This window comes from Atractosteus spatula, chromosome 14, assembly GCF_055471065.1.
Source record: "Atractosteus spatula isolate fAtrSpa1 chromosome 14, fAtrSpa1.hap1, whole genome shotgun sequence".
NCBI lineage: Eukaryota > Metazoa > Chordata > Actinopteri > Semionotiformes > Lepisosteidae > Atractosteus > Atractosteus spatula.
Genome location: NC_142719.1, coordinates 15,368,282 through 15,396,065, shown reverse-complemented (window position 1 = coordinate 15,396,065; position 27,784 = coordinate 15,368,282). Strand labels below are relative to the sequence as shown.

Below are 27,784 nucleotides of genomic sequence, written 5' to 3'. Positions count from 1 at the left end.
AACATATCTGTAAATAAAGTACCAGTCCTTAATACAGCTGACAGCAGTTCACTGTCTGGCTAAAGCAAGACTCCTGCTCAGTAATTAAGACTACTGTTCCGTAACATGGAGGAAAACATAGGCAGAAACCGTGGTAACCAGGTCAAATTAACAGTGCACACCAGAAACATATTAATCTCAGTCAGGTTTTCTTTGCAGTGGGTGTCAGCAGTAATTGAAATGAACGTCTTGCTGCTGTAGGTGAGTGAAAAGCACATTGTCCACAGCCCACTCCTGCAGCATGGATACAAGTACCATGCAAGTAGCACTTAGATGTTCTCACGCAGTTAGATGTGCTTACACAGAAGAGCACTTAACACCTATTGTTTCCACTTAAAGCATCGGCTTTCACAGTGCAAGTGCACTGGATTCTAGTGCGTCACGGGCGGGAATAGGAGGCAAAGACTGGAACAATCAAGCAGCCTGTTCTTTCCTCCATTAAAGTCACTATCAGACCATGTTACAGGGAGCTCTGCATAAGGGTCTCACTGTGGACTGTGTTAGTGCATCATAAATGAACATCTAGGTAGGTAGGGAGGTGTTCAGAATGTGAGGTATCAGACTCAAGATGGATGTCCCATTCTCTGACACATGCCCTGCAATTTATGGGACAGTTTGCATTTTGGTTTTTCAAAATTTAAAAAATCACCAATTATGGAATCTCTTGCAGTTGCGAACCCCACCACTGCACACAGGGGAGAATGATTGAGTGCAGAGTCCTCTGACCCGCCTGTCTTCGAGCCACTCATCCTTTAACACGTCACAGGCAACACTGCCTCATACTGGAGGTTCAGAGCCTACTGGAGGAGAGAAGGTCCTTTAGAGAAAGACAGCTAGACCCCAGGAGGCCGCAGAGCTCACTGACAGCTCTCTCTGACTGACTAATCCCACCCTGTTCCCTGCTGCACGCAGCACGTTGCACACTACAGCTTGGGAAATGCCAATCACAGTCGGCTAGTGACGTGACGCAGCCTGGAACCCACTACCATTGACACTCCACTTGAGTTCAGATTGGTGCTGGTTCCTGTTAGAGCACCTAGCAGGCCCTTCCTACTGTATGTTTTTTGTATGAAGCCATCAGTGCTATGTAACCGTTAGTGGTGCTCCTGGCTCCAGTTGGAAGCCTTTATCTCCTTCTCCGGTGCTGAATGAGATCTCTGCCTCCGTACACAGGACCACAGGAGGGAGTGGTACGTTTTCAGGGTAGCTGGTACATGCTTGCTTGAAGCCTGACAATCTCTTGCATTGATGGTGTCAAACTCTTAGGGAATATCGGGTTGTACTGTTTCGAGTTTTCCAAATACACTGGCACCGCATGCTTGTCCATTTCTTGTCCATCAAGTTCTTTGGGAAATACACTGTAGGTAGAGATACAGTATGTGGAGTTAAATTAAAGGTTCTGTGCATCATCAGTACACATTGCACGAGATCCTGCAGCTGGAAAACCTTGGAATGGAGCCTGCTTTTATGTGCCTTTTACCAGTGCTGCTGTACAGTATGTGAAGAATTGCTCTCCTGTGTGTGGCCCTACATGTGTCAACGCCTGCAGGCAATGAAAATGTTTAAAGCTTTTGTCCGTAGTTATTCTCTGAAATGACTCAGAACTTTAGAACTGTCAGCCTATCACTGCTTTATACAGTGTTTAAATTCAAGACACAGTAGCACTGTCTTTTTTACATAAAGGCCATTTCTTGGTAGAACACTATCCTTGAATTTAATGTTGTTTCTATGCATTAGGAATTTAGTTTTGTTTTAATATTTGTTTGGGTGCCACGGGGACTAAGGCTAAGGCCATTATTAACTTTGGACCATTCTCTTCAGGCACACGGGAAATGGATCTCCAAATAAGCACAAGAATATTACATTTTTCCCATATTCTTTCACCAAAGCCTGTAGGAGATTACGGATATGTACATGAGATTAGAGACATGCAGGCTGGTGCCTGACAGCCAGAAAGCTACACTGAGGAAATCTAGCCTTTAGAGTGGAGAGAAGATTTTTTTCTCTCCTCTTCCTTCTTGGCCTTTTCTGGGTTGCTGCATGTTTAGCTTTGACTTGTCTTTGCTGTAGGGTATAAAGAACAGCTGTAACACGGAGCAGCTTGAAAATATATGCAAGCATTTTATCAAGAAGGGGAGGTGTCATATCGCATTGTGTAAAATGCACCTTACAAAGTTGAAGAAGTGGTTAACAAATAATTTATGTTGGAATGTGGAAAGCAATTAAAAATCTAGCAATTGAAAATATCAAATAGCGCTGGAGTATCATAAGGTATTCAGCTTTTTGATGTCAGAGTTCAGTTAAAAACATCGTTACTGCCTGAAGCTGTTTTCAGCAAAGTAAACAACATTTACATTATCTCCCTATCTGCCAATCTGCCAGTCTGACCAGCTGTCTATCCTTCTTTGTCTTCTATCTGTCTCTCTGTATCTCCTTCTACTTGGAACTTGATTTCAGCCCTTTTCCACTGCATTCATGGTAAAGAAATCCATCTTCCCCTGTCATTTGTGTTTAAGTTGCTAGCCCCATTACATTCTGGACTCATTGGCAGAAGACATCTCATCGATCGGGCACAGGTATAACTAAAAGCAATGAGAGGGCCGTTTCCCTGGACTGTCTGTCCAGATTAGTGGCAGGCTGCTTCACGCCGGCCAGCAGGCACAAGTCAATTGAATGTTGTATACAGCCATCCTGCGTGGCTTTGACTCCAAGGGCTTGTGTCAATATGCTACCATATTAAGAATAAAGAGAATAAAGAAGAAAACGCCTCCTGGTTCCTCCGCAGACTTCGAGGGGGAAAAAAAACTCTTACGGGATACTTCATTCTCTTTTTCTATGCAAGCAAAATGTTTTTTTGTAATGGTAATAAGTCCAATGGCACTATTTTCTTGATTTTGAAAACAGCTATTGTCTGCGCAGGATTCTGTGGGCTGGTCAGTCACACTCCCATTGCAACTTCCCGAAGTGGGGGACCCCGTACAAGTCATGTTAGAATAGAAACACATGGGATAGATTGCCATTTAACATTGTTTTATACCAAAACCCTGAACCCCAAATCTGGCAGGTTTCAGATTAGGAGGAAGACATCATTCGCAAAAGGTAACGCATTACTGCAAAGTAAATTTTATTCATTTCACCTCTCCCCACGAGGGCTAAAAAAAGGGCTAGCAGGAGAGACTGATGCAATTACGCACTTGAGGCAGAAGTCACAGACACAGTCTTGAGCCTTTTCAAAGCATGGGCCCTACCTGAATAAGGCAAGGAGGACAGAGCACCAGGACTAACACCCCCTTCCTTTGAGCATTAAATATTCAAAGTGTGCTCAGAGTTAATGACAGCCGCCGCACAGTGTCACTGATCAGCTCAGATGACATCAGCCCGGCTTGCAACAGGGGGATCAGTCCTAAGTGCTCATATACTGTACAATATCCACCCCTTTGTGGGGACAGGCAGAGACCTCCCTTTGCATTTTGTTCAGTGCTGCAGTACAACAGCGCTGTTTTAATGAGCTCCTACAATCCCCTTCACCGCTCTGCCATATGTTCCTTTCCAATCAGGGCCCCAATCTGGCTCAGGGGCCCGAATCCTGCCGTGAAGTGTAGCACGTTTCAGCACATGGCTTCGACTCGGGCCAGAGCACGGCTTCCCCCTGCACCTGGGGTGCCGAGAAGGAGGTGGGGTCCACACCGGTTTCTGTGACTGCGTTTTGGCTGAAGGGGAGTTTCGTTCTCTTTCACAGTGGCTTGGGAGGGAGTGTCACCCGACTGTGCTGAGGGGCGGAGATGTGCATTGTCCTTCCTGTGGAGCGGTGCTCCGGGGTCACGTTGCTGTGTTGCACATGTGTGCTCTGCTTGCTCAAAACTGCCAATCTTTTCACAGACACCTTGTTCGCTCTGGGGATTTTACGCAATGTTAACGTGAAGATCTGGTGCTATTTTATATATTAGAAAAATTATAACTATTTTAAACTAGAACTCCCCTCCCCCCCAAAAAAACCCATGAAATTGTGTGATTATGCTTTACTGTCGCCGTGGTCCCACTGAATGAGAATATACCTGTTCTCGGGGATAGGGACAGCAACTTGTGTTGTTAGGGTGCGCCTGGGATGTCAGGTGACATTGCGCCTGAAACGTGATGCTCCCAGTGCGGAAACACTTATTCATCAGAGCCTCACGGCGGGCTGGGCCTCTGTGTTCAATTTAAAAGGCGATAAGTGAGCAGGGGCTGTTTTCATTTGCAAACAACTGCCTGAGCCACAGGATTTAAAAAAAGACAGGATCTGCGTGTGTTCTTGGTTGTTAATAATACTGAGGGCTTTTTTTTTACACAGTCTATCATCAACTTTGCAGTGCATGAAAAGTCTCCAGGTGGTACTGTAGTTAATTTACTGTGTAGGAGCAAAAGCAGAGAAACTTTTAACTTCGTGAAGGATGGCAGAGTAACTCCCTGCAGTCATCTGAAATGCCTGTCGGAGTCATAACAAAATTAAGTGCTTGTTTTTTTTTTCATGAATTAAATGTGCACATTCAAATTTGCCTGGAAAGGACTAAGTAACAGGAGGTTTTGCCAAAAGTAAAACGAATTTGCAGTAGTGAAAGTGCATAACCCATCTACAATATGAATATATACACAATATGAAATTTACAGTATTATGTCAGACATAATACAAATCTGTGTTTTTGTACTTAATGTTAGCTTGGACAGAAGACGGCTCGCATTCCTTCTGTTTAACTTTGTACTGTACCAGGTGTAATGTGTTGAAATCTGTATGGTGGGGTGATTTTAGAATGTCCACAGTGACAAGCTCTTTGCGTTGTCTCAGAGGGGGGAGCCCTTGTTGTTACCAGAGTCTATTTCAGTTCAGCGCTGCTTTTTCTAGCAGGCTCTGCTGTGGCTGGATAGCCCTTTCTAAAGCCTCGAAGCTTGGCACTTCAATCCCCCCACTGCAATCTATTCCACACGGCTGGCCAGATAGCGTGACATGAGCACTGTGAAACTGCGAACGGACTGTTACTATCATAGCACAGGAGAGGGAGAGGATCCTGACACAGATGCTATCAACAGTGGTGTAGCATGTCGGCCCCGATCTCACACTCGAGCTCGGTTTGGAAGAAATGTATTTTGCCATTTAACACGCTGCAAATTTAATGCATGGTCAGCGCTTCTCCCTTCTTTTTTTTCCTCCATTTATTAGTTTAGCTTGAGAAAATCTGCTCTTCCCTGACTCAGCAGCGAGACACAGAGTCTGTGTGTTGTTGCATGTGGTGGAGTATTACCTCAGTGACTGCTGTGCTTTCCTTAAACCTGTGCACCTCAGGTCTGCTAGTGGTCCCCACCAACACAATATACTTTATATACAACATTTCCTTACAGTTGGGTTTTTCTCATTTTTGAAAGTTTAGGTTATGCTCCTGTCGTATTTTTTAAATTTGCATTATTTCTGAATGCCTATTGTATTGTGTTGAGGGGACTGGTTACTGCAAAATAGTTAATAGTTAATAATTCCAAATTATCACCTCTGAGACACTTTACGTCATCCATTACTGCTCTTATGCTGTTTTAAATACTGAAATTAAACTTTCATGTTTACTTTTAGCTTCAATTGCAATATCCTTTTCTGTTTCTCTCTCATGGACATTCTAATATCCTTCGCTGGCAAATAGTGCTCCTTTTGTATAACTGTATCCAGTTCTTTTAATAAAGTACTTTCTTTTTTGTATGCTTTTCTTAATTGATTTATTAAAGCTTTGGGTGCAATGCTTTCTAGCCTTTAATTTGCTTACTCTTGGGATGAATCTGTTCTGTTGTTCAGACAGAATGTCTTTATTCTGTAACCATCCTTTTTGCAGTGACTTCATATTGTATCTCTTCTATCCCATAGGTAATAAGCATGAGCAATCTGACACATGAGGGAGACAAGCACAGGATGGCTGTTAATCATGTCCCCAAGACACTGTATTTAAATGCCAGTGGCCCTATGTCCATATAGCACTGCAGGATTTCCTGTCAGTTGGTTTTGAAGTGTTTATGCCGACCTAAGTAAAAGTTAATCATGTTGGTCTTTCATAGCACAGTACAGTGCTTTCAAAGTAGAGGGACAGCACAGTGGTTGTTACAGCAGGGCAGGGTGAAAGCTGAGTAAATTAGTCCAAATCTAAGGGAAAGCCATGGCAGGAATTTTAAGGGAATTAATCATGAAGGATGCCAGTCAGGCTATACAGCCGTTGAAGGCTTGTCACTCATTGGCTCCTCCGCCATCTCTCCGGAGGGCAAATGTGGATCCGGCTGGAAATTGCCTCAACACCTTCCGCTTGCTGTGGTTGATAAATAATTTAAGATGGGAATTCTCCTTCACACGTTTCCCTTATCAATTTTAAACGAGCTGCAAATTACGCTTAACATTTAAGGCCAGGCTGTGAGGTCCTGGGATGCATTTCAAATGTTTTGTCTTAATTTGAAGTGAAAAGGCAAAGACCAGCAAGCAAGCGCACCTGAGAAGGAGGCAAAGCCGAGTCTCGCCAGCTTACTGCTAGCGCCCTGACCAAAGGCAAGAGGCTGACTTTATAGCTGCTTGACAGTGATTACAGCCTTGAGAATGACTTTGTTTTGCTAGTCTATGGTCCCTCATTAAGGTGTCTAGAAAGCTTTGTATGTTGTGTTGTTCTTTTACTATTACAGTATATGCTTTGCCAGGTTTGGATAAGTTGACTGTGTCCTGGTTTCTACAGCAATGAAGTGCAGATGACTCCATTAGTAAAGAAAGAAAAATTAAAACAGAGAGTCCATTATTAAGTGCTTCATAAAATGAATTTTACTCAGTATTCCTTATGGCAGCGCCGTTACAGTCTTGTAGCCTGATCATGCCAGGTCTCAGAAGGTAAACAAAGCTAGGCCTAGCCAGTACTCAGATGGGAGACTTCTAAGGTATACCAGGTTGTTGCTGTAAGCGGTGTTGGTGGACCAGTAGGTGGTGCTCGTCTCTCTAGTCCATAATCTCCAAACTAAAGTGCCAGTACTTATCTAATAAAACCGTGCTGTAGAAGCTGCCATTCTTAACTGGAGATTTTAAACTAAGGCCCTGAGTTCAGTAAAGAACCTGAACACTGTTTGTAAGAGCAGGGGTGTTAAACCCATGTCATGGCTGAATGTCACTCTGGACCTGTACCTCCTCCCTAATGTTCCCCCTTCATTGACCTGGTGGAGCAGTTTCTCACTCATCTCCCTGATCTGCTGTGCAGTGTGTCACCCAGGAGGGCTCTTCGCTTCAGTTGTGCATAAAATGGCTCCTTTTCTATATGTTAAACACTTGGGGATCCTTTGAGATGAAAAATGCTACAGTATATAAACACAGTTGATATGTACTGTACTGTACCTAGATGAACAAGCTAGCAGCCCAACAAGCAAGATGGGTCAAAAGGCTTCCACTGTTATGCAAACTTTTTTGTGTTTGTGCATAAATTTACTGGGCTAAAGTAATATAATTGTGAATTTTCACACACAAAAAGCTGTGGATCAGCCCCTTTTCTCTAGAAATCCACATGGGCAGACGCACAGCTCCCTGCCAGCTTTTCCTGGGAAGGCTGTGGATCGCAATGTGGGAAGAATGAGTCTGCGTGCGCGTGTTGTGTGCTCCCTGCCCTTTGCCATGTGCAGCTCTGACAGTGCGTTCCTGCAATATTCCCACTGCCGGCAGCGAGCATCCTTCTGTCCCAACGTAACTTGTCAAAGAGCCCTTCCCAGGTCCTCAGGCACAGCGCCCCCCAGTGACCTGTCAATGCCATCATGCCACAAGTATCCCAGAGCACTGCCTGGGCCCAAGTGTGGAGGTAGCTCCCATCTGCTGTGTTTCAGTTTTAATATGCAAGATGCCTTTCACTCACGGGGAAAGCAGGGAGCGAGTCTAATATACGGTACATGATGTGTGACCTTTTGGTACTTCCCTTCTGCAATTGATTGTACAGAAACCCATCATTTGTGTGTAACAGCTTGTATGTACAGTATGGGTTTTATAGTACAAGCGTACTCAGTCAAGAACTTCTCTCTAATTGCTTGATTGATTATAGCAGTGGCTTCCACTGAAACAGATAGAAAGCTCCAGTATTTAACTGTTCCTTTTTTGCATATACTTTAACTGCTACTGTCTGTTTCTGGTTCTTATCTCTGTCCAGGCGGTGTGAAGAATGCAGATCTCTTCAGCAGTCCCAGAGTCCTTTCCTCCCACATCCATCCAAAAGGTATTCTGATTTCTTTATTGCTCTCCCCGGTGTGTCCACGCTCTTCTTGGACAAGCTGCAGGCTCGCCGCGTCTCCGAGCTCACAGCCCAGCGTTTGTTTTTCTGCATTTGCTTCCCCTTTACTTTAAAATATTCACAACGGGAAGCTCATCTAAGTGGTTTTTGTATATAATATTTTACAGATTTTATTATTAAAACCTTGAAGTCAAGGAGTATAAAATCTGAAAAAATTGGATTATAGATCTGCCATAGCCACAGTTTCTTTATGAACGGGGAGTTGAAAACCCTTTAGAAGCCATCCTATCGTATATTTATTGCATATTGTATATTTTTCTCACAGTACCAGTGCCACTGAGCATTAAGTGCAAACTGTTGGTGAAAGTTCTGAAAAGGCAACCTTAACTTCAGACCGGCGGTCCCAAACCGAAATTTGCACAATGATTGCTGGTAAAACAGTTTTTGACTACTACTGCTGTTTGTTGTGAATTTTCTGCAGCACAATAATTCTCTGTATTATGTAGTCAGTTATTGCTAACCCGGCATTACAAGTTGCCTAATTATGAGTTTTATTTGATTGGCACTCTTCCCTAGGAAAAGAGCCTGTCATCCACTGCAAATTTTCCTTTGAACCTGAAGCAGCTGTTGTATCATTGCAGTGGTGGTGCAGAGCTGTTGGTGAAATTACAGTAGTTCAGCAGACTATTTCAGGATCAGTTATGCAAAACTAGAGGAAAGTGACTCATTTACACAGTGGGTAGGGGGTGTCTGGACCAGGATGGATGAGCTGAATGGATTATTTTCACTTGTAACCTTTTTTAAGTTCCTTTCTACAGGTTGAGTGCAAAGCGGGTATCTCCTGTAGTAATGTCTGACCTCTAACCTTAGTCTAAAAAGCATACGTCTGTTTCAGTCCTCTCTCCTGTCTCATATTTCATGCTGTTCCAGGGCTAAATCGTTAGGTGGCTTGTGCTACTGGAGACAGCATGAAGGAGCCCGTATCTGTACAGTATGTAGGATTGGCCTTCATGTTACTGCTTAACACTCCAGGAGATACTGTTTGTGATTGGCGACTCAGTCTTCTCCTAGTCCCCCCCCGCCATGAACTTTTCTGAAGCTTTGCTCAGCGTGTCTTGTAGTGGGGGCTGTTTCTCAAACTCCAGCCCACTGTGGCTCAGGCCTGGTCCACCAGCGGCACAGGTTCCCACTGGCCCTGTTGGTGAGGGCTCAGACTGGGGCCGAGGCTGCCAGGGGGACCCTGATTGCTCATGATTGCTGATGGCTCTCAGGAGCACCAGGCAAGAGAAAATTAATTGCGCTGATTGGTGGCTCAGAGGGCTGTCATTGGCACTGAACGCTAGAGAGCTAAATCTTTTTAACATCCCATTAAAAGCCTGTTACTGGGGCACTCCATCCCAGTTATGGCCAGGGCAACAAAACACGAGTCTAAGGCATGTGGGTGTCAATCACCTCTCATCTGCATGTGGGAAAGCCCTTGCATGTGGGGCAGTGGAGAGCCCTGGAGGCTCCCAGACAAGCTCCTGCCACCTTGATTTCATAAACATTTCTGCACACAAGGAGCTTCTGGAACGTGCAACTATTGAGCATTTGTCATTTCCAATAGGTTCTGCTCTCCTGCTCAGAAACAGCTTGACAGCTCTTTGACTGTTTAATTAAACTGAATAAAGACTATTAATTAGAAAGAAGCAAGTTCAACAGAAGTCCCAGAATAGAATTGAGTGAAAAATCTGTATATTGAGTTGTCTTAGTCTGTTATATTCAATTGATTTTTTTCTTCTTTAGTCTGAATTGCCTCTACTGACCACCAACAACACCGCACAAATGTACAGTTCCTATATCTAGCCTGTGTAGTGTCCAAGGAACTTTGTAATGACTCAGTAATGACTTAATAAGAAATGATAATAAGAAGTGATATTCTTGTCATCACTCTTACGCTGTTGCTCCATGTGTAATTGCTTGCAAAAGATTCTTTCTGTCTTAATGCACATTTAGAGACAAAAAGATAAAATTCCCTAGGCTTTGTTGAATAAAAAATGAAGCCAAAAGCACAGTGGTTTCTGAAAAGGTTCTGAGCCTGGTATGGACAGTAGACCCAGAAACTATTGCTGCTGCGGTCATTTGATCCATACTGAGTGTAATCAAACAACCAAGCCACTATATAATGGGCAAGCTTATTTTGTTATTCATGCTGGGGTACTATAATAAAGGTTTAAAACTAGAAAAAGGAGAATCAATCATTGTGCTGACATAAATTTATTTTTCTCATGTTGGAGAATGTTTTCAACGAGAGCTGATCATTTTCTTTTGGTTCAATATTCTCTAGCTGTTCAAACAAGAGAGCTGTATTCTCCTCAACAAATGATGCTTTCAGAGCTTCACTGAAGCCCTAAATCTCATTCTCTCTGGTAAAAAAAAAACACAAATTGCTGAAAACCAGATGGTTAGATACGTCCCTATGTCATGTTGGCGGAGAACTGGAGGGGTCGTGCTTGTCCCAATTCAGAAAGAAAATAAAACCGCCTAATGGTAATGGTGAAAGGGTTGTGGGTTCAAATCCTGGGTGAGACACTTTTGTTGTACCCCTGAGCTGCATTTAAAGAGTTCCAGTGCAATACCCAGCTGTATAACTGGGTGTGACAGTGAGGAGCTCTGGACTAAGACGTCAGCCAGATCAATTAATAAGTACTGTAGCTGCCTGCCCGGTCACTGCAGAGGTCTGTGTGGGAGTCTCATGAATTTTAACCTTGCCTAACAAAGTGAAGAAGTGAGAAAGTAAAGGATGTGGTTTCAGAAAGCCTGGAGAACTTTTCTTGATTGGTCTGACAGCAGCTACTCGACTGTGTCTGAAGCCTGGCTTTAACCCGCTCTCCCTCTTGGGTTCTAGTGAGTTTGCATTGTGCTGTACTTGGAACGTTTTCTGTTTTGTCCTGTCCTTCGACCCGGAGTGAGAAACCACTCATAACCTGGCATGGCTCTGTTGTATTTGTGCTACTTACTGCGTTGATACATTTCGTCTGTGATCCAAATATTGATCAAAGATGCCCCTTTCCACAATATCTTGGGACACAGAAATGCTGAGGGAGGTGAGGGAGTTATGCTGGTTTCTGATTCATTTTTCTACATTTTAAATAAATGATAAAGAAATAAGTCTGGAGTTCTTGTTGTTCAGTTTACCTTTGATGAAAATTGATGAAATCTTTAGAGAGGATGTTCTTAATTCTTTTCAATTAAACATTTACTTCTTAATTATTGTAGGTTGTAGGAGTGTCTTGATTTCACTTTATCATCACGGAACATGCATGTGTTGAGCCTTTTGTGTTAATACATGGACAGTTGTTTTTTGTCTAGGATTTCGGTGTGGTGTGACACAGCCAACAAGGAGACAGTGTTGTTGCAGCATTTCTTTAAGAAGCTTGCCTACTCTTGAGCATTAAGGGCAAACGCCTAGAGGAGGATCTTTAAGAATGATCTATTATAGATGCAGGACAAGGAAGAGGTTCATCTCCCCTATTGCTCACCACATATGATGCCTCTTAAATCCTTTGGCTAACCCTTCCATTGCCTGCTCTTTTAAATATTTCACAAGACACACTGCCGTTCGTCTGCTTGAATATAAATGGGTGCTTGAATATAAATGAGTTTTCAAATGGCTTTGGAAAGCTGCTCTTCCATCAGCGCAATTCCTGCGGCCCCAGCCTGCCCCTGCAGCACACTGCGCAGACAACTTGTCATGAGCAAAGCAGTTTCCCAGCAGGCCGTGGAGCTCCGTCACCGAGCTCGACGGCTTTAAAGGGTCAGGCCCTGGGGTCAGGTCGCCTGACCCCTCCCCTGTTAAAACCCCATTCGGGACGGGACCTGAGATACAGTATTTATCCGGTTCTGTTCCAGAATGATGGTGCAGCTGGGGCACTTCAATCAAGGAAAAAAACACTGAAGTGTGATGCGATCGAAATATCCATCCATTTACACATCCACATCAGTTAAGAAAACAAAATAAGAGTGTTTTAATATCAGGAGTGGAGCTGTCACACAGAATGAAAAAGCGTGAAAAGAAATGCCTGTATATCCTATTGGATATTGCTATTCTGCTGGAGTGAAGTGATTGCCACTAGGCTGCAGACGCCAGAGGATTTGGGTTTGATTTTATTGGGCCAGGTGTCATCAGCTGAGGGAAGATTCTGCAGCACCGACCCCAGACCCATGTGTGACTTCATTTTCTTTTAAAAAAGCTTTTTTTTCAAGTGCTGACTGGCTAAATTGAGGAGGCAGTCATATCTGTGTTTCAAACTGTCTCGTGTCCGTTTTTTTTTGAGAGAATCCTCTCTCTTCTGTTTCAAAATGAAAACCAAAAAATAACAACTGCTAGTTAAAACGGAGATGTGGAATTATCACAAAATGCAACTTCCTTTGCTGAGTTTTTAAAAGGGGAGTAGGTTTATTTAAGGTGACATTAGTTGTGTTTTAGAAACAGAAATATGAACACTTTGAAAAACATACCCTGCTTTTTCCCTACACAGTCCTTAATAGCCATAGCAGTGTCAGTTCATTGAAGGCAGGACAGTCCCCTGTACTGCCCATTTTAACTGATCAACTCTCAGCATACCAACAAGTGATATTAGGCATCAACATTAAAGAAAGACAACACTTGGAACCCATATAGTCTCCCAGTATGTATTGTACAGCGAGCCCTATAATGGATCATACAGCAAAACCCATATGTAAAGTATCATACAGCGAGCCCCATATACAGTAGATCATACTGCAAACCCAATTCATATCATACATCAAGTCCTATATTGATCATACTGCAAACCCCACACGTATCATACAGCAAGCCCTATATAGATCATACTGCAAACCCCACATGTACTGTATCATACAGCAAGCCCTACTGTATATAGATCGTACTGCAATCCCCACACGTATCATACACAAGCCCTATATAGATCATACTTAAAATCCCATATGTGTCATACAGCAAGCCCTGTATGGATCACACAGCAAACCCAATATGTATCGTACAGAAATCAGAAGAATTGCTCTTTAAATCTCCCTGAATAAAGTTTTAAACTCCAGTGCAAAATTTTCTCTGCTGTCTCATAATCCATCTGAATTGAACCAAAATTCCGAAAGCCACATTGAGGAAAAGTTGCATTTCCCTTTCCCATGCATAGCTGTAGTTTTCATAAATGTATACCTTTAAAACTTTTCTAAGTACTTTTACACATTGAAAATGGGGAATATATTTGATCTGTTTTTATATCTGTAACGAAAATGGATGCTGATCATGTTTATCAAAGCAAAATTCATGATAGACTGATTAAGGCCTTTGTATGTCCCCAGCTCGTTAATGCAAAGTACACTGGCATTTACTTCTAATCTACCCAGATATCCTTCTCTCCGCTGCTTTCTAATCAATGCGATATTTATGAGTGATCTTAAGCTGATTTAATCGCTCTGCCTGTCAGGAGAGCTAACCAGGATCATGCTCTGTGCATATGTGCGGCCCTGATAAACCTGGCATTTATTTCACGCTGCGCAGGAGTCAAGTCCCCTTGGCACAAGCTGCTGTGATGGGTCTGGTTCTATGGGTTTATTCAGCTGGAACTGCAGGTTTCGAGTGTTTAAAGGGATCATGGGTTTGGAATCCTCTCCTCCCTTCTCCAGATTAACAAAGACAGAACCAACAAAGCTCGGGTCCCCGAGCTTCCCTGCCTCTCCTGCAGATTCTGCAAAGCCTCTCCTGCAAATTCCTAATCTTCGCACAGTTTAATCAAAGCTTATTTGTCTGCTTGTTTAGTGAATGGGTTTGTGGGGGTTGAAGCAGGGCTAAGACCTTGATTGCACCATATTTTAAAAAGTCCGTCATATGCTACACCGTGTGTGAAAGAGTCCCGAGTTCACAGGCAATCCTCTGAAGTGCTACAGTAGAGTACTCCTCAAGTGCAGAATTAGGAAAATAAGTCCAGTATATATGAGTTTTGCCATTTTATTGCTGCATCTTATATCCTACTAAGGTACTAATCAGATAAATTTGTGGACTGAATTGTGTCTTGGCTTCTTTATACCATTTTCTTCCTCTAAACTCTATTTCGTTATTATTATTTTTAAGCTTTCATGAGGCCTTTCATGAGTTTTTTTTCGAATAATTTATTAAAAGGGACGCGTTGACATGTTTTGCAGAAACAGACAAAGAGGGACTTCTTTAAGCAAAGACCCTGAAAGGCGTGGAGCCCATTCGGCAGCTGGTCTGGAGAGAGATCCATGTGGTTTTGTCAGGAAATGTGCCGAGCTGCTCTGAGGTGATGAGGGGAGAAACAGGGCAAGACAGAATCATCCTGGTTATCGCCCCATCTTCCTGTGAAGCCCTATTGCTTCTCAGGAGTGTCTTGTGGTAACATGGGGAGTTGTTGGTTCTGCTCTTCCAGCCCAGTGGTTGCAATTACGTTTTGAATCAAAGGAGCAGAGCCCCTGGGTCACTGTGTCCAGCCCCAGATCCATGCCAGCTTCTCCCTCATGACAAAGCATGCCAGGGTCTGCATATGGGACTCACAAAAAACACGACATCCTATTTCTACATTTATAACCTTCCCTCGTCGTCTTCGAGGGAAGCTGAACTGCTTATTCCTGGTGACCTTTATCAAAATAATAAAAAGAGGGCTCTAGTGGAGAAGAAAATCAAAGCCGTTCGATGAAATGAAGTTCATTTCGGTTCCTTTTTGCGCCTCTATGCTTTACCAGTCCAGTTTGTGCTCTAGCCCTGCATGTTCTCCAGATCACTTGGCCAGAATCGGGCAGCCAGACGTCTGTGTCCAATGACAGAATTGGTGTATATATACAGGTATATGTTAGCATGTGAGATACCAAACTATCAAACAAGCCTGTTCCATTTCTGGGCTCTGAAGGAGTCAAATTCCAGAAACTAGTCTGGCAAGGTCGGCCCATCCCTCTGGAATGGGCTTGAGATGGGAAGATGGTTCCCAGTGTGCTCTGAAACATAGCTCCGAAGATCTCCAAGGAGAGGGTTGCGTGTGGGTTCTACACTGCAGTAGGCACTGTAACAGCAGAAGGGTGCCTGGCGTTAAGAGAGTATATGACTCCTTCTGTCTCCCTGCAGCGCTAACAAGTAGTTCCAGCTGTGGCAGGTCCAAAAGGAACAGGGCAGGCAGGTTGTGGGAAGATGCTCCTTGGCACATGGGCAATCCCAGGGGGCACCGACTCCAGGACCCACTAAATGAGCACAGCACGCATGCCAGTCGGGGGTTACGGCCAGGGTTAGGGCTCTGTCACAGAGGGGGATCCGGAAGATGAATACTACAGCTATTCCTAGTCACGCCTGGAGCCATGTGAGGTCACCCAAGTCTGTGCTTAACATAATTTGTCACTGACAAGAATAATAATGACCATAATAAAAAGGTCTGCATTTACAAAGCAATTTCACTGAGAGCAAAGTTTATTTGAGTGCCTTCAGGCTGGAAAAAAGGTGAACTTTGCCCCTGACACAAGCCTTAGTCCAACTATGGTCATCATTTAGTCCTCAATATTATAAAGGGGAAAAAAAGGTGGAGTGAGTGTTGTAGCGTGGGTGTATAATTTTAAAATGCTTGTAATGTAATGTAACTTGTGATTAGACTTTTGTGCCTCCAGGACTCAACAAATCATCCATCCCATTCCTTTTGTGAGAAGGAGTTAGTCCAGTAGAGGGGTCAGGGGGAACCAGAGTACCAGCAGACAGTGGCGCACACCCCAGTCAAGGAGCCAGTCCTCCACAACCATTCAGAGATGGCATGACTTTGGACTTTGAACACCTTTGACGGCATGCCATTCCAGGCAAGACATAAATCCAGCATCCAAGAGCTATAGGCAGCAGTGATGCTTACCATTGCACCACTGTGTCACCCCATGAAAATCACCAAAAGAAATGTAAATATGCATCTTTGCCCCTGGTTCCAAATACCAGCCTTTATCTTTAAGCTCTGTGCCAGGCCCTGCATGTTGCAGAGGACTAAGCTGTTCACACATGGCTGTGCTTGTGTCCGCTACACTCTGCATTCAGTGCCGTCTCACCGGTTTTATCCTTGTGCGAACGCTGCTCAATCTATTTTCTCTGGGTTGCTTTATTGTCCACACAGAAGCAAATCACAAAAGCTTGTCAAGCACCAACACAAGGCAGGACTGAAACAACACTAAAATTTGCAGAAGACATCCTCTGCCATGAAACATGGGTTGCAAGAGACAGGAGCAGTAGGCTGAGCTTGTGAACCGCACACCTCTTTGACATCGTGTAAGATCATACAGCCTCGTTCAAATGATGAAGCCCATGGAAAGTGATCTACTATTCTGTTTTCCCACTCCAATAAGAAGTAGTGTGAAGAAGAGGAGAAGCAGCATCTCACTTCCCTTGCCACTCTGCTGTGCAATGGAGCTGTGTGCGCACAGTGGCAGCCATGTGTCGCTCAGATGGTTGCTGCACTTCAGGGGTCGAAGAAGCTGTTCTCCTCGTGTATGCAAAATGCTTATCAGTATCAACGTCATCTTGAATGGCACATACAGTACATTCAGGTCCTGCATGGTTTGCCCTGCCCTTTAAAGATAAGGTCCAAAAATACCCTCTCTTTAGAGAGGATTGCATTATTTCAGGAAAGATTAACCCTGAGCATCCCTTAATTACTTTTGACATCTGTTTATATGAGTTGAAGATATTGCAAGGTTGGGAATGTACGTAACAGAAATGCTGATTTCTGACAACTCCATATTTTTGATACGGACTGCACTGCCTCTCACCAAGACTTAGGTTAACAGAAGACAGGTCAAATTTAAAGGAGGACATTTAAAGGAGGCAGCTTCCTGATCAATTTTCCCTTCTATTCCGGCACTTTAATACTAACACCTCCATAATTGCTGTATTGATCTTGCTAATTATCAATTAAGGAATTGGTTAAAGCAAAATAGTAATACAGTTGTTTGGAAGGGCTTCAAGTGGAGTAGCCCTACCCTGAGACAAAGGCTGGCTGTTCCAGACCATTCAGCTACAATCCAGTGAAATGATTCCATTCCATGCCAATCCAAATCCCTTGAATTTGAATCCATTCCAAACCAGTCCAGTCCACAACAGGTCAGGATTAACACATGAAGTACGGAATTTTAGTGAATGGCTCAATTCTTACTAAACCGTAGTGCAACCTCTCTTTAGTGAATAAGAAAATCAAGTGCCTCAATGAATCAACAACAGGGTGATTTATTTTCCTTTTGCTGTCCAAAGAAATGCTTCTTGCCGACAGTGGCAGACTTCTTGTTTTCAAATCTTAAGAGACTGACGCGTGCAGATTGAGACTGCAGGAAACAATGTGCATCTCACAGGCAGGAATAGCTGGGAGGGCAGAGCAGGCAGTTTGGCTCCATCCTGTGACTGACAGATAATCCAATAACTGCGCTGCTTTAATTGCACTGCGCGTCGTGCCCAAAGATCCCTCGGCGAGCGGCGGTATTTCAGATGTGCAGGGCTTGAATCAGATCCATATTCAGGACCTAAGAGGCACCAGTTAGCCTTTTCTTTTGCAGCTTAGTCACTGCAGAGCAGAGACCTACCCTTTTTGATTTCAAGTTTTTACCATGCACTCTTTTCATACATTTCTAATTGCAGTATGTGCCATATGCTGTATGAGTGATTTTATTTTGTCTTTCTGCTTGCTTGCTGTTAAGATGCAATTGTACATCGGTACTATGTACAGGTATGTCAGTTACTGTATGTAGAGCCTGGACATTTCGCAGTATTTAGTTCCTTTGATGAATTTATCTTTCATTTGTGTATCTGCAGTAGTTTAACATGGCTTTGCTGTGCTTTCCTCCAGTGTACCTTAGGAATACCGTGGTGTAATCCAGTACACATTCCTTGGAAACATCTGTCATGCCATAGAATGCTGTAGGTCCAGTAGCAGTAGTGTTTAAAAAAATTGAATGCCAATGCAAGATTGAGGAAAACCAATATTAAGAATACAAAAACATCCTGAGAATTTATTATAGTAAACATTTCTGTATAGAGGACATCCTGATCCTTATTTCTGCATTTGCTCACATGATCATTGAGAAATGGGTTTGGCTGGAACACTGGGCTGGGATTTTACTGTAGGTGCTCTATACTGTAGCTGGTAGCTTGTCAGCCTTCAGCCTTTCTTAACAGGGCTTTTTCTTAGGTTGCTGTGCAAGTTTTGGTCCAGTGTCAGTAGCCTGGCAGTGAGCAGTGGCCTGAATGAACTACAATGGCCAGGGTTGACAAAGCATTTTTAAAACAAGAACCCAAATCATACGTCAAGCTGGACCCTAATAATAAATGCATTGGCCACTGGCTGCTCGTGCATTATCCCTTTGACAGTTTGTGGCCTCTCTACATTTTAACAGACTGATTTCTCTTGTGAATCTTACAGTATAAAAAACTTTAAAACATCCATTTTCCAGAAGCCCGCACTAGCACCACCATCATCCGCACAGAACCAGATTCATTGGTGTGCAGTTGTACATCTTATTTTTGTTAAATAACACACCTGCAGACACCGGGCCGGTCTCCACCGTGTCACCTGGATTAGACAGGCTAAGGACACGCACACAGCCCAGCTGGCCTAAGACTGTAGTAAATACACTGGGACTCAGAGAAGGGGGCGTGCTGCAGGGGTAGGAGGCAGACCAGCTTGTTAGCAGAAATGTAATGGCAAGCCCAGGTCGGCTTCCCCTTTAAAGAAACGAGATGAAGCTGAGCCAAGGAAGAAAGCCAGTCAGGGCTGGTAATTAACAATCAAAGCACCTTAGCAACTCTTTCCACGCTCCTTGTGGGTTCCCTGGACCCTGGTCCCACGCCTGTTTGAACCCTCCAACACTGCAGTGCCCACGGAGCTCAGTCCGACTTCATTGAAGTGTAGAGTCAGTAAAGAGTCTGTTAATTTAACGACTTGTCAACGGGAGCTTTTATTTAATTTAGCGGAGCTGGCATGAGTGCAGCCACATTAGGGAAATTCGAAAACTCATTTGTTTGAGAGCGATAATCTGCTGAAGGAAAAAAAAAAGGTTCCCTTTAAAGTTCTTTAAAAAAAAAGAGGAACTGTATTGGAGACTGTCTCTGGCATGTACAGTTCATGTGACTTCACCCCTACTGCGGGTTAGATCTGGAGCCGAGCTGTGGGGCTTGTGTAGTTCATGCTTTCGTTCTCCGAGCAGGCTCGTGCCAGGAAACTGGCTCCTGTGCTGCGTTATTGCCGAGCCGGTGACAGATCAGCTCAAGAAAACTCTCCGATCAGCCGATTTCACAGTTTTGGAATCATCCTTAATGGAGAATGGTAGAAAAAAGCCAGCATAGATAGATTTGACTGTTTATCACATTAAAAAAATATCCTTCTATGGATGTGAAAACATACATTTTTATGAGAAAGTTACACATTGGGGTGGATAATAAGAAACTGTGCGTCGTCATTTTCCATACTACACCAGCTGGAGGTGCTGTGTTCCTTTTGATTCATTGACCTAATCAGCTTATTATTGTATTTCCCGTGTTCTGACGTGTTTATTGAGGTGGTGTTTGCCTATGAAAAGGCAACATGTATAATATTAAAAATATTGGCTACGATTGATCGATAAATCCACTCATTCACCCATTCATTCATTGAGGATTCAAGGCCTCCTGTGAATACATTTGGCCAAATAAAGTCTCAATGAAGAATGTGGGTGAAATTAGGAGGAACTCTAAACCATGGGAAAACAGCGCCCTCCAGTGGATCAAGGTGCAACTTTTCACAGTCTCTAGGTACAGTACCACAGCCCAGCAGTCTGGAAATGCACGCCCTCTGTCCAGTCCCTAGACAAGCTCATTAATATCACACACCAAGCAACAGGTCAGACTGGCAACTTTCAGAAGGGCCAAGATCAGCGACCGCAGACCCAGCTGCAGAAATAATCCATCATGGATTTTAACTACCCCCTTTTCAATCTCCACCAGGATTTTTGTGAAATTACCAGGATTATTCTAATTCAGCTCTCACATATGAAAAATGAAAGTACTCAATCATTCTTAACAGTGCTCAGCATACCAATAAATACATCAAAATGCAAATCTCTTAACAAAAAAACCCTTTGCCATCAATCTTTATCCGATCAATCCAAACACCTCCTCCACTAGGACTTTGGAAACAGAGGACAGTCAGGTATTTCCCCAGCATCAGAAGAATTATTTATAATCTGCCGTTCAGCAGGAGAACCTGCTTGCAAAGTATTTTCTGAACCCAGTTTAAGAGCAGTGACCGGTCTTTATGTCACATTACTGTTTAGTAGAGTACATAGCCTGGCCTCGGGCAGAGCATCACAACCTGCACTTTGAAATGATCCGGATGAAGTCGACACACACTCACAGCAGCAAGTTAGCTCCAGCTTCTCCAACGGAGAAGAGCTCTTGAAACGAGTCACACATGCAAACACTAAAGTCTTGTTTTGGAAAGGATAAAAATAAATTCAGATATCTAGGTACGCACCGAGACAAAAATGCTCTATACTAATCTCATGTTTCTCTTGGCAGGATTATTTGAGGACATTTCAGAGCACGTACAGTAACACACAACTCCCTGCACCCTCTTTTGAGTCTCCCTGCTACTACAAGAATTTTTGGGCTGGATAACTAGTGTTACCACAGCCCCCTGCTGCTCGCTACATCAAAGCTGTTTTAAAGATTGAGGAAGCTGGGGCTCTGGGAGAAGGAAGGTGGAGGGAGGGGTGGTGGTGGTGGGGGGGGGGGCGGACAATGGAAGCCTATTTCTAGCTGACAGCACCCCCAAACAAGTTACGACACCCTTCAGAAAAACAACGCATCTCTTCAGAACAGCTAAAAAAACAAACTGCCCCGGCGTGAAAAAAGGAATCGTTTTACCCACACTCACGATTTTTTCGGATGTCCCCCCTCGAGATATGGTGGTCCCGTTGAGTCCCACGAGAGACGGAAGGGTCTGGGACATCCAGTTAGTCACCATGGCCATGGTACTGAGCACAGCCCCTATCTTCAGCAGCGGCACTGTCATTGCGAGCGCGGAGTCTTGCCGCCCGGGGCCCCCTGCGGCCCCAGCCCCACTCTGTCAAAGGCCAGCCCGGGGGGATGAGCCTCACGCCCCCCTCCCCCCCCTTCTCCTTAAACCCCCCCCCCCCCCTCCCTGCCTCTCCAACTTCAAGAGAAAACGAAAAAAAAATGCTGTAGAGAGAGAGACAGACCAGAATGAGAAGGGAGAGCGACTTTAGTGAGAGAAAAGTAAAAAACAAAAATGAAACAGGCTTTTAATCCAGCAGCATTTCTCGCTTTCTCTCCTTCTGTCGCTGTGTCAAAAGGCTGTGCGAGCGTCTCTCTCTTATAAGCTTAGGGATAGAGAGAGAGGAGCCATCCTCACTGGTGTGCATTCGCACGCACTCTCTCTCGTAACACAGCGCGCATCCAGGCTGCAAATCAGCTCTCCCTCACTCCCCTCCCCGCACCACTCTCATTCTCCCGATGACGCTGTGCTTTCCCTGGACACTGGCCAGCCTTCGTCTTGACGGGGAGGGAGTTTGAGCTGTAACTAATAGCTCCCAAGGTCTTTGGGGAGGACAGCAGTGCAATAGGGCCTGATAGTGGTGTTCGTCTTTGGAGGGGGGGGGGGTTTGCAAATAGGAACACAAAGTGCCCGCAACCTTTGCGATTGACCTCCTGCAACTCGGAGGCCAGATCCCCCCTCCAAATAAAATATAATGAGGCCAGCAGGCTGGGTTAAAGACACAGCGCTCTATTTTAGAGTTTAGGTGTTTTTTTAAAAGAAAGTCACAGGTGCAAGTTTTTCCGAAGACGTGCGGATTTCATGATGTTTTCAAGTCATTGTCACTGAACGCGGTGCCATTGTGCCTTGTGGGCTCAAAGCGTGTAAAGCAAAGGCAATGATCAGCTCCTGTGAAAGATGAAATGCCGCCTTTCAGGGCTTCCCAATCTTGGTCTTCATGACCATATAACGTGCTGGTTTCCAATTCAGCAGTGCGCTAATGTAAACACTTAATGGAACTAATTAATCCCATCATTAGAGCTTGTCATTATTTCAGCTGTGTGTGTTAAGTTGCCTATGCAACTTCATAGCTGACCTCAGAGCTCTAGCAGTTGAAGTGCTGAAAACAGTACAGTAGATATAATCCATCAAATTATCTGTTCAGTTAAGGGCTCAAGAAATAAGGAGCTCATCTGGATTAAAAACCAGGAAAACTAGGACGTCCTGGCCTAGTATAAGGTGTTACTGGAGACCAGGTGAATACACTATATCATTTTTAAGCACAGAATAATTTAGAAACATTCAGTGATGTTTCTCTTTGATCTCCTAACTGGTTGATTTTACTGAACATCGCTTAGGAAGCTGCAGGTAGGCAAACATTCCCCTCCATCCCCAGTGTGCTGAAAAGGATTACATTTGTAATTAGAAATTAGAAAATGTTTCCAATGCAAACACCTACTCTAATCTGAAATACCTTTCAGTACATGCCTGTCTAATTCATTAGGCTGCCATTTTTTTGTTAAAATGCACTTTAGGTTAATACTCAAGCAGAACAGTTAAGTGTTGTAATAGCATTAGTAATTTAACATTTAATGGAGAGGATATGTGGTTTACGGTCAGCTATTTGCAGAAACTACTACAGGAAGTGGAAGAAATTATATTTTCAGGAATCAATAGCAATAATCTGGGGTTCTGCTGAAATGGCACGGTAAGACAGCCTCGTTCTACAGGACTTACAGGTGTCTTTGATTAGCAATTTACCAAGACACAGGGAAGAAAAATTACTTTAGCCAATTAAATAAATGATCATGTCAATTAATAAATTAAGACAAGGAACAGAATGAATGGATGAAGGTGCTCAGCCCTGAAGGAACGGGCTTACACCGGTTTCTAACACTGAAGGACTTTCGGTCTGGATGCTGCACCAGGACAACTTCAGAAAAAAGACTTGTGTCTCAGTGAGTCGAAGACTCTGTCTCCTTGACCCGAGTGTCTGCGAGCAACAACCAGCCATCACTGAGCTGCACGTGTCCATGAGCTGGCGGCGATGAGAAGACAGACTCAACCTCTGTCGGGTCACGTGCAGGCTCCTGGGGGGTCAGGGAAGGGTCAGGAGGAGGTCACGGCAAGGTCAGGGTCGTACAGAGGTGCAGCATGATGCCGATTCAGGATCCCTACATTCTCCTACATTCAGCAGCACCAAGAACACACAAGCAGCTTCCTGAAGCCACCACAAAAATAGGGACTAGAAATATCACAAGGAAAAGGTACAGTATGAAGATGACAGTAATTCATAAATATATACTGTACCTACACAGGTACACAATAATGAACCCATAAATCAGATTGATGATAGTTTTCAGTTCCAGTTCACATTTTTGAATATCTTTCAAATGCTTCATTAGTTGTTTTGCATGTCTGATAGTAAATATTGAATTGTGGATGTACTTGTTAGATATTTCAGTTCCCGTGCAGAGTTAAGAGGTGGTCCTGTGGTGGAGGGGGTCGTCCCGCCTCAGGCATGATCAAGCCCTGAGGCTAGACAGCAGCTCTCTCTCATTTTTAATTATTAATTCATTCATTCATTAATTCAGTGTTCTAAGTCAACAAAATCCCCTCCTTTAACCAGTGCAATGTGCTTGAACACTGGTTCTCACTGCCTGTGTGCTCTCTGTGATACTATTGCTTTCTATCAGTAACAAGACACGTTGTTGTGTTTTCTGTGCTTTTCCTAAGGGAGTAAGAGGGCAGTGTGGAGCAGTAGTTAGGGCTCCAATAAGGATGGGTGGAGTGAGGCCTGAGCCAGCCTTTCCCACAGCTGGTGGGGGGCTGGTGGGGGAAACAGGTTGGAAGCACTGTCCCGCAGTGGGGATGGGTCTATACTGTAGCTCATATACAGGCATGCTGTGAACATCACAGGGAGGAGGGGCTTGGCCCAGCTTACTCAGAGCCCTCCTCCATGCATAAGGCATGTCGTGCGGCATGATGCCTTAACGCAGGTCAGGCTGTCAGACTTGATTGAGTCTGTCATGTGATTTGCTGTACAACCAAGATGGCTGAGCTTTTGCCACACAGGCAGCTGGAGGCAGAACACAAATATGGCCGGGGATCAGTGGTTCTACAGATTAATGTCTAGAATTTGCCTGCTCTCGCATCGCAAAGTGTGCTAAGGCTGGTCTTTTTTAACAAATGGCATAGTCTGAACTCGGGCTTCAGTGAGCAGGGGATATAACTGACTGTCAGATCGCTGGCCTCACAGCCAGAGAGATTCATCCGGCATCTTTCTGGGGTTTGCTGGGAGCACACAGCTCGCGGACGCTGCCGCGCTGGAGATGGGACAGTCGGATAATGGACAAAAATAATATTTTGTGTCTCTGGAAATTTGTGCCTTTTTTGTGTGATCATGGATGGATGTGTATGGATTTTCTCACACACCCTGTGGACAATTTTCATAGGAAATGTGGATGTTTCATTAGAGGCTCGTTCCTCTTTAACTAATTGTTTGTTTGGGGCTCATCAATCCCACCTCTGGTACTTCCCATTAGTTCACAAGCTGAAGCAACCAATTACCCAGTTGAGCAATAAATTACACTCTTGTAAATTACATACAGCATATTACAACGCATGTAATATTTATTAAAGAATCAAAAAAACAAATGAAAGATGGAGTTCAAACATGATCTCTTTGAGGTGTAAATGAGTAAAACCCCTTTGTGTGACTTGCGCTTTGGAGACCGATTATCCTGACCGGAGCTCTCTTTGGTGCACGGATCCAATCCTGGTGCTGGAGAGCTGGTGTGTCTGCGGGTTTTCTTCCCAGCTCAGCTCTTAACGACCTCAATCAGCTTGTTGTTGGCCTAAGCGGACCAGTTTAATGTCTTCTCCCATCTCTTAAGGTGCTGCTGCTTTAAAGAGACCTAGAAAGCCTGCAGAATCACCAACCCTCCAGGACCAGGATTCGTCAATTCAGACCTAATGTGAACGTTTCAAGGAAGGGATTCACTTCTGTACATGTCCTGATGTACATGCACTCATCTTAATTCAGTTAGGTCTGACAGTAATTGATCTAGATATGACCCTGCATCTATGCTGTGAGTGGAGGGGCCCTGCCTCGTCTGTGAACCATCCATTCTGTGGAGTGGAAAAATGGCAAGAGAGACCTCTGCTGGCAAAAAAGTGGAAGTGCATCCTGGCAGTACAATTTGACAACATAAAGCATACTGTATATAAAGAAAAACATAAGGTGGAACTGTAGGAGAAATCAGCAGGATGGACTGAATCACCTTCTTCTCACTTGTAACCCATCCTTTTTCAGAACACACTGCAAATGAATCAGGCATACATTTCCTCCTAAAATGTTCCTACTAAATATAGTATGCATGGCCATAGGGTGGCATTATGCTGTTCTAGACCCCAGTTACAGCTTTGAGGTGGGTCTGCACTGATAGCAAAGGACACCTCTGTCAAAGTCATCTCTTTACACAAAGGCAAGTGGGAGTTTGGAGCAAACTCTTAACAACCCAACCGTGTTGTTGAAGCCGATACCCTGGCTTCCTTCAAGAAAAGGCTGGGTGAGTTCTGGGATCAATCACTTTAAAAACCCCCAACAGACAAAAGTCCTCATCTTATTTGTCACCTTTCTTATGGTCTCAGAAGTGGGCATGTTCTCTTTCCTGTTGCCATATCATTTTAGCTACAGACAACAGCAGCAAATGTCTATACCATATTTGCTCAAAAGGCCCTACAGCTGAGAAATAGCTAACAGTCAAACCCATGAGGTTTAATTTTGGACAAGTAATTTCTTCACTGTACATACTACACAGATGCAGAGCTTTCAAGTCTCCAGAACTGATGTGCTTTATTAATTTTCAGCAAAAGGAGGATAAAAAATAAAACAAGTCATATTTTCAGACAGAAACAGGATCTGCTGCACTCAAAAAACAACACCCTCAAGAAATGGAACAGCAGTAATTCTTCCTCATTGCACACCAGCGTCTCATGTAACTTGGGCAAGACTGTCCCCATGTGGTGAAAAGCTAGAATAGAGCTGGAAATTTGTGTTCTGCCTCAGGAGCCTTTCCAGATCGGGCATTCACCAGCTTGCAAGATTCAGTGTTGCAGACTACATGCTGAGTCCTTTTTGTGTCATTTGAAAACGCAGTCATGGAGCCAGATATTGATGCTATAAAGACAGAAGTGTCATTGTATTATGTTGCTCTACAGATGCAATGATTAGAAAATACAGACAGCACTGCTAATGAGGGCAAAATTGAATTATACCACCTGCGTACTGTGCCGCAAAGTTCAATACCAGAAAAGACTCTAGTTAAACAAGTTGTACAAAGCATGATACTGTTGAATTCAATTACTGCTTGTGGAAATGGAGATGGACTGCTCAGCTAGAACGACCTTTCTTAAATTAACTTTCCGGGAATAATAGACTGTGTTAAAAAATTGTTAAAACAGGATGGGTCTGGTCCTTTAAAAGGCCCAAGTTTCAGTCGTGTGCTAACACCCATTCGCCAGAGTCATACAAATCATTCAAACACTTGGGAAATAGGATAGCGTTTTCCACCCTGTGGCTGAACCTAGACTGGGTCTAAACAGCTGCAGCTCACAGTACACATACTGTACAGTACTCCTTTCTCTATTGATTGTCGCATGCATCCATTATAATACATTTCCTGAACAAACCTTCTGGTCCATCACAACCCTTGCTTACTCTGTAGCAAATCCGCTGCCAGTGAGGGATGCCAGTGTAATACCAGCTTGAACACCAGCCTTCTTCTGTTCAGAAACAGGACAGCCCTGCCCTCCCAGCCCTCAAGCCTCGCCCTCTCTCTCCCTGGACTGATGCTAGATCAGGTCCTGCCCAGGCTGGGAAAGAGAGGACACTGGCTCAGGCTAAGCCCCTGGGCTTGGTAGCTTGAGAGTTTCTGCGTGTTACACCTTTGTCCATCTCCCCTTGGTGTCTTCAAGAGTTCATGTTTAAAGTTTTTCGGCGTACTAATTTTAGATAATATTTTGGATTTTTAGATTATATTTGATATAATGATTTTTTTAAACTAATATAAACATGTCTCCCGAACTCCAGTTTAACTCAGTAATACACAGATTTTACGGGTTGTACGGATATGTACAGTTTGTGATGTGTGGTGACAAATATTGGTGTCTGTCCGTGTTAACCAGTTCGACTGCTGCTGTGAAATGTGTGTAGGCATAGAGGACCTGAACATGCGATGAGGTCAGAGGTCACTGCTCTTAGTGGGGTGTATAACCCACAACCAAGGGGGATAACACAAAGGGGGGATATAGACCCTGCAGATAATACTGTTCACTCAAGACAGCTGCAAGCTTCCAGTCTTTGAGAGGTATGGTTATGCCAAGTTATGCCAGTGTTGGCTGTCAAGAGGCTTGTTGTTTAGTTGCAAGACCGGGCTGTCTTTGAGGTTGTTTAAA

At 43.9% G+C, this 27,784-nt stretch overlaps 1 protein-coding gene across 3 annotated transcripts in view; it reads right to left on the bottom strand.

Moving 5' to 3' along the window:
- Positions 1-27,784, bottom strand: part of LOC148820750 (noelin-2-like) — a 115,411-nt gene that overhangs the window by 44,257 nt on the left and 43,370 nt on the right. The window contains exon 1 of one of the 3 annotated variants that reach the window (XM_088932972.1): positions 21,206-21,738. The exons of 1 other annotated variant lie outside the window; for it this stretch is intronic. In XM_088932972.1, coding sequence (XP_088789098.1) covers positions 21,206-21,343 — 138 coding nt within the window. In that variant the 5' untranslated portion in view covers positions 21,344-21,738. Of the gene's footprint in view, positions 1-21,199; positions 21,739-27,784 lie in introns of those variants that run through there. One more of the 3 variants, XM_088932971.1, reaches the window with a different exon arrangement.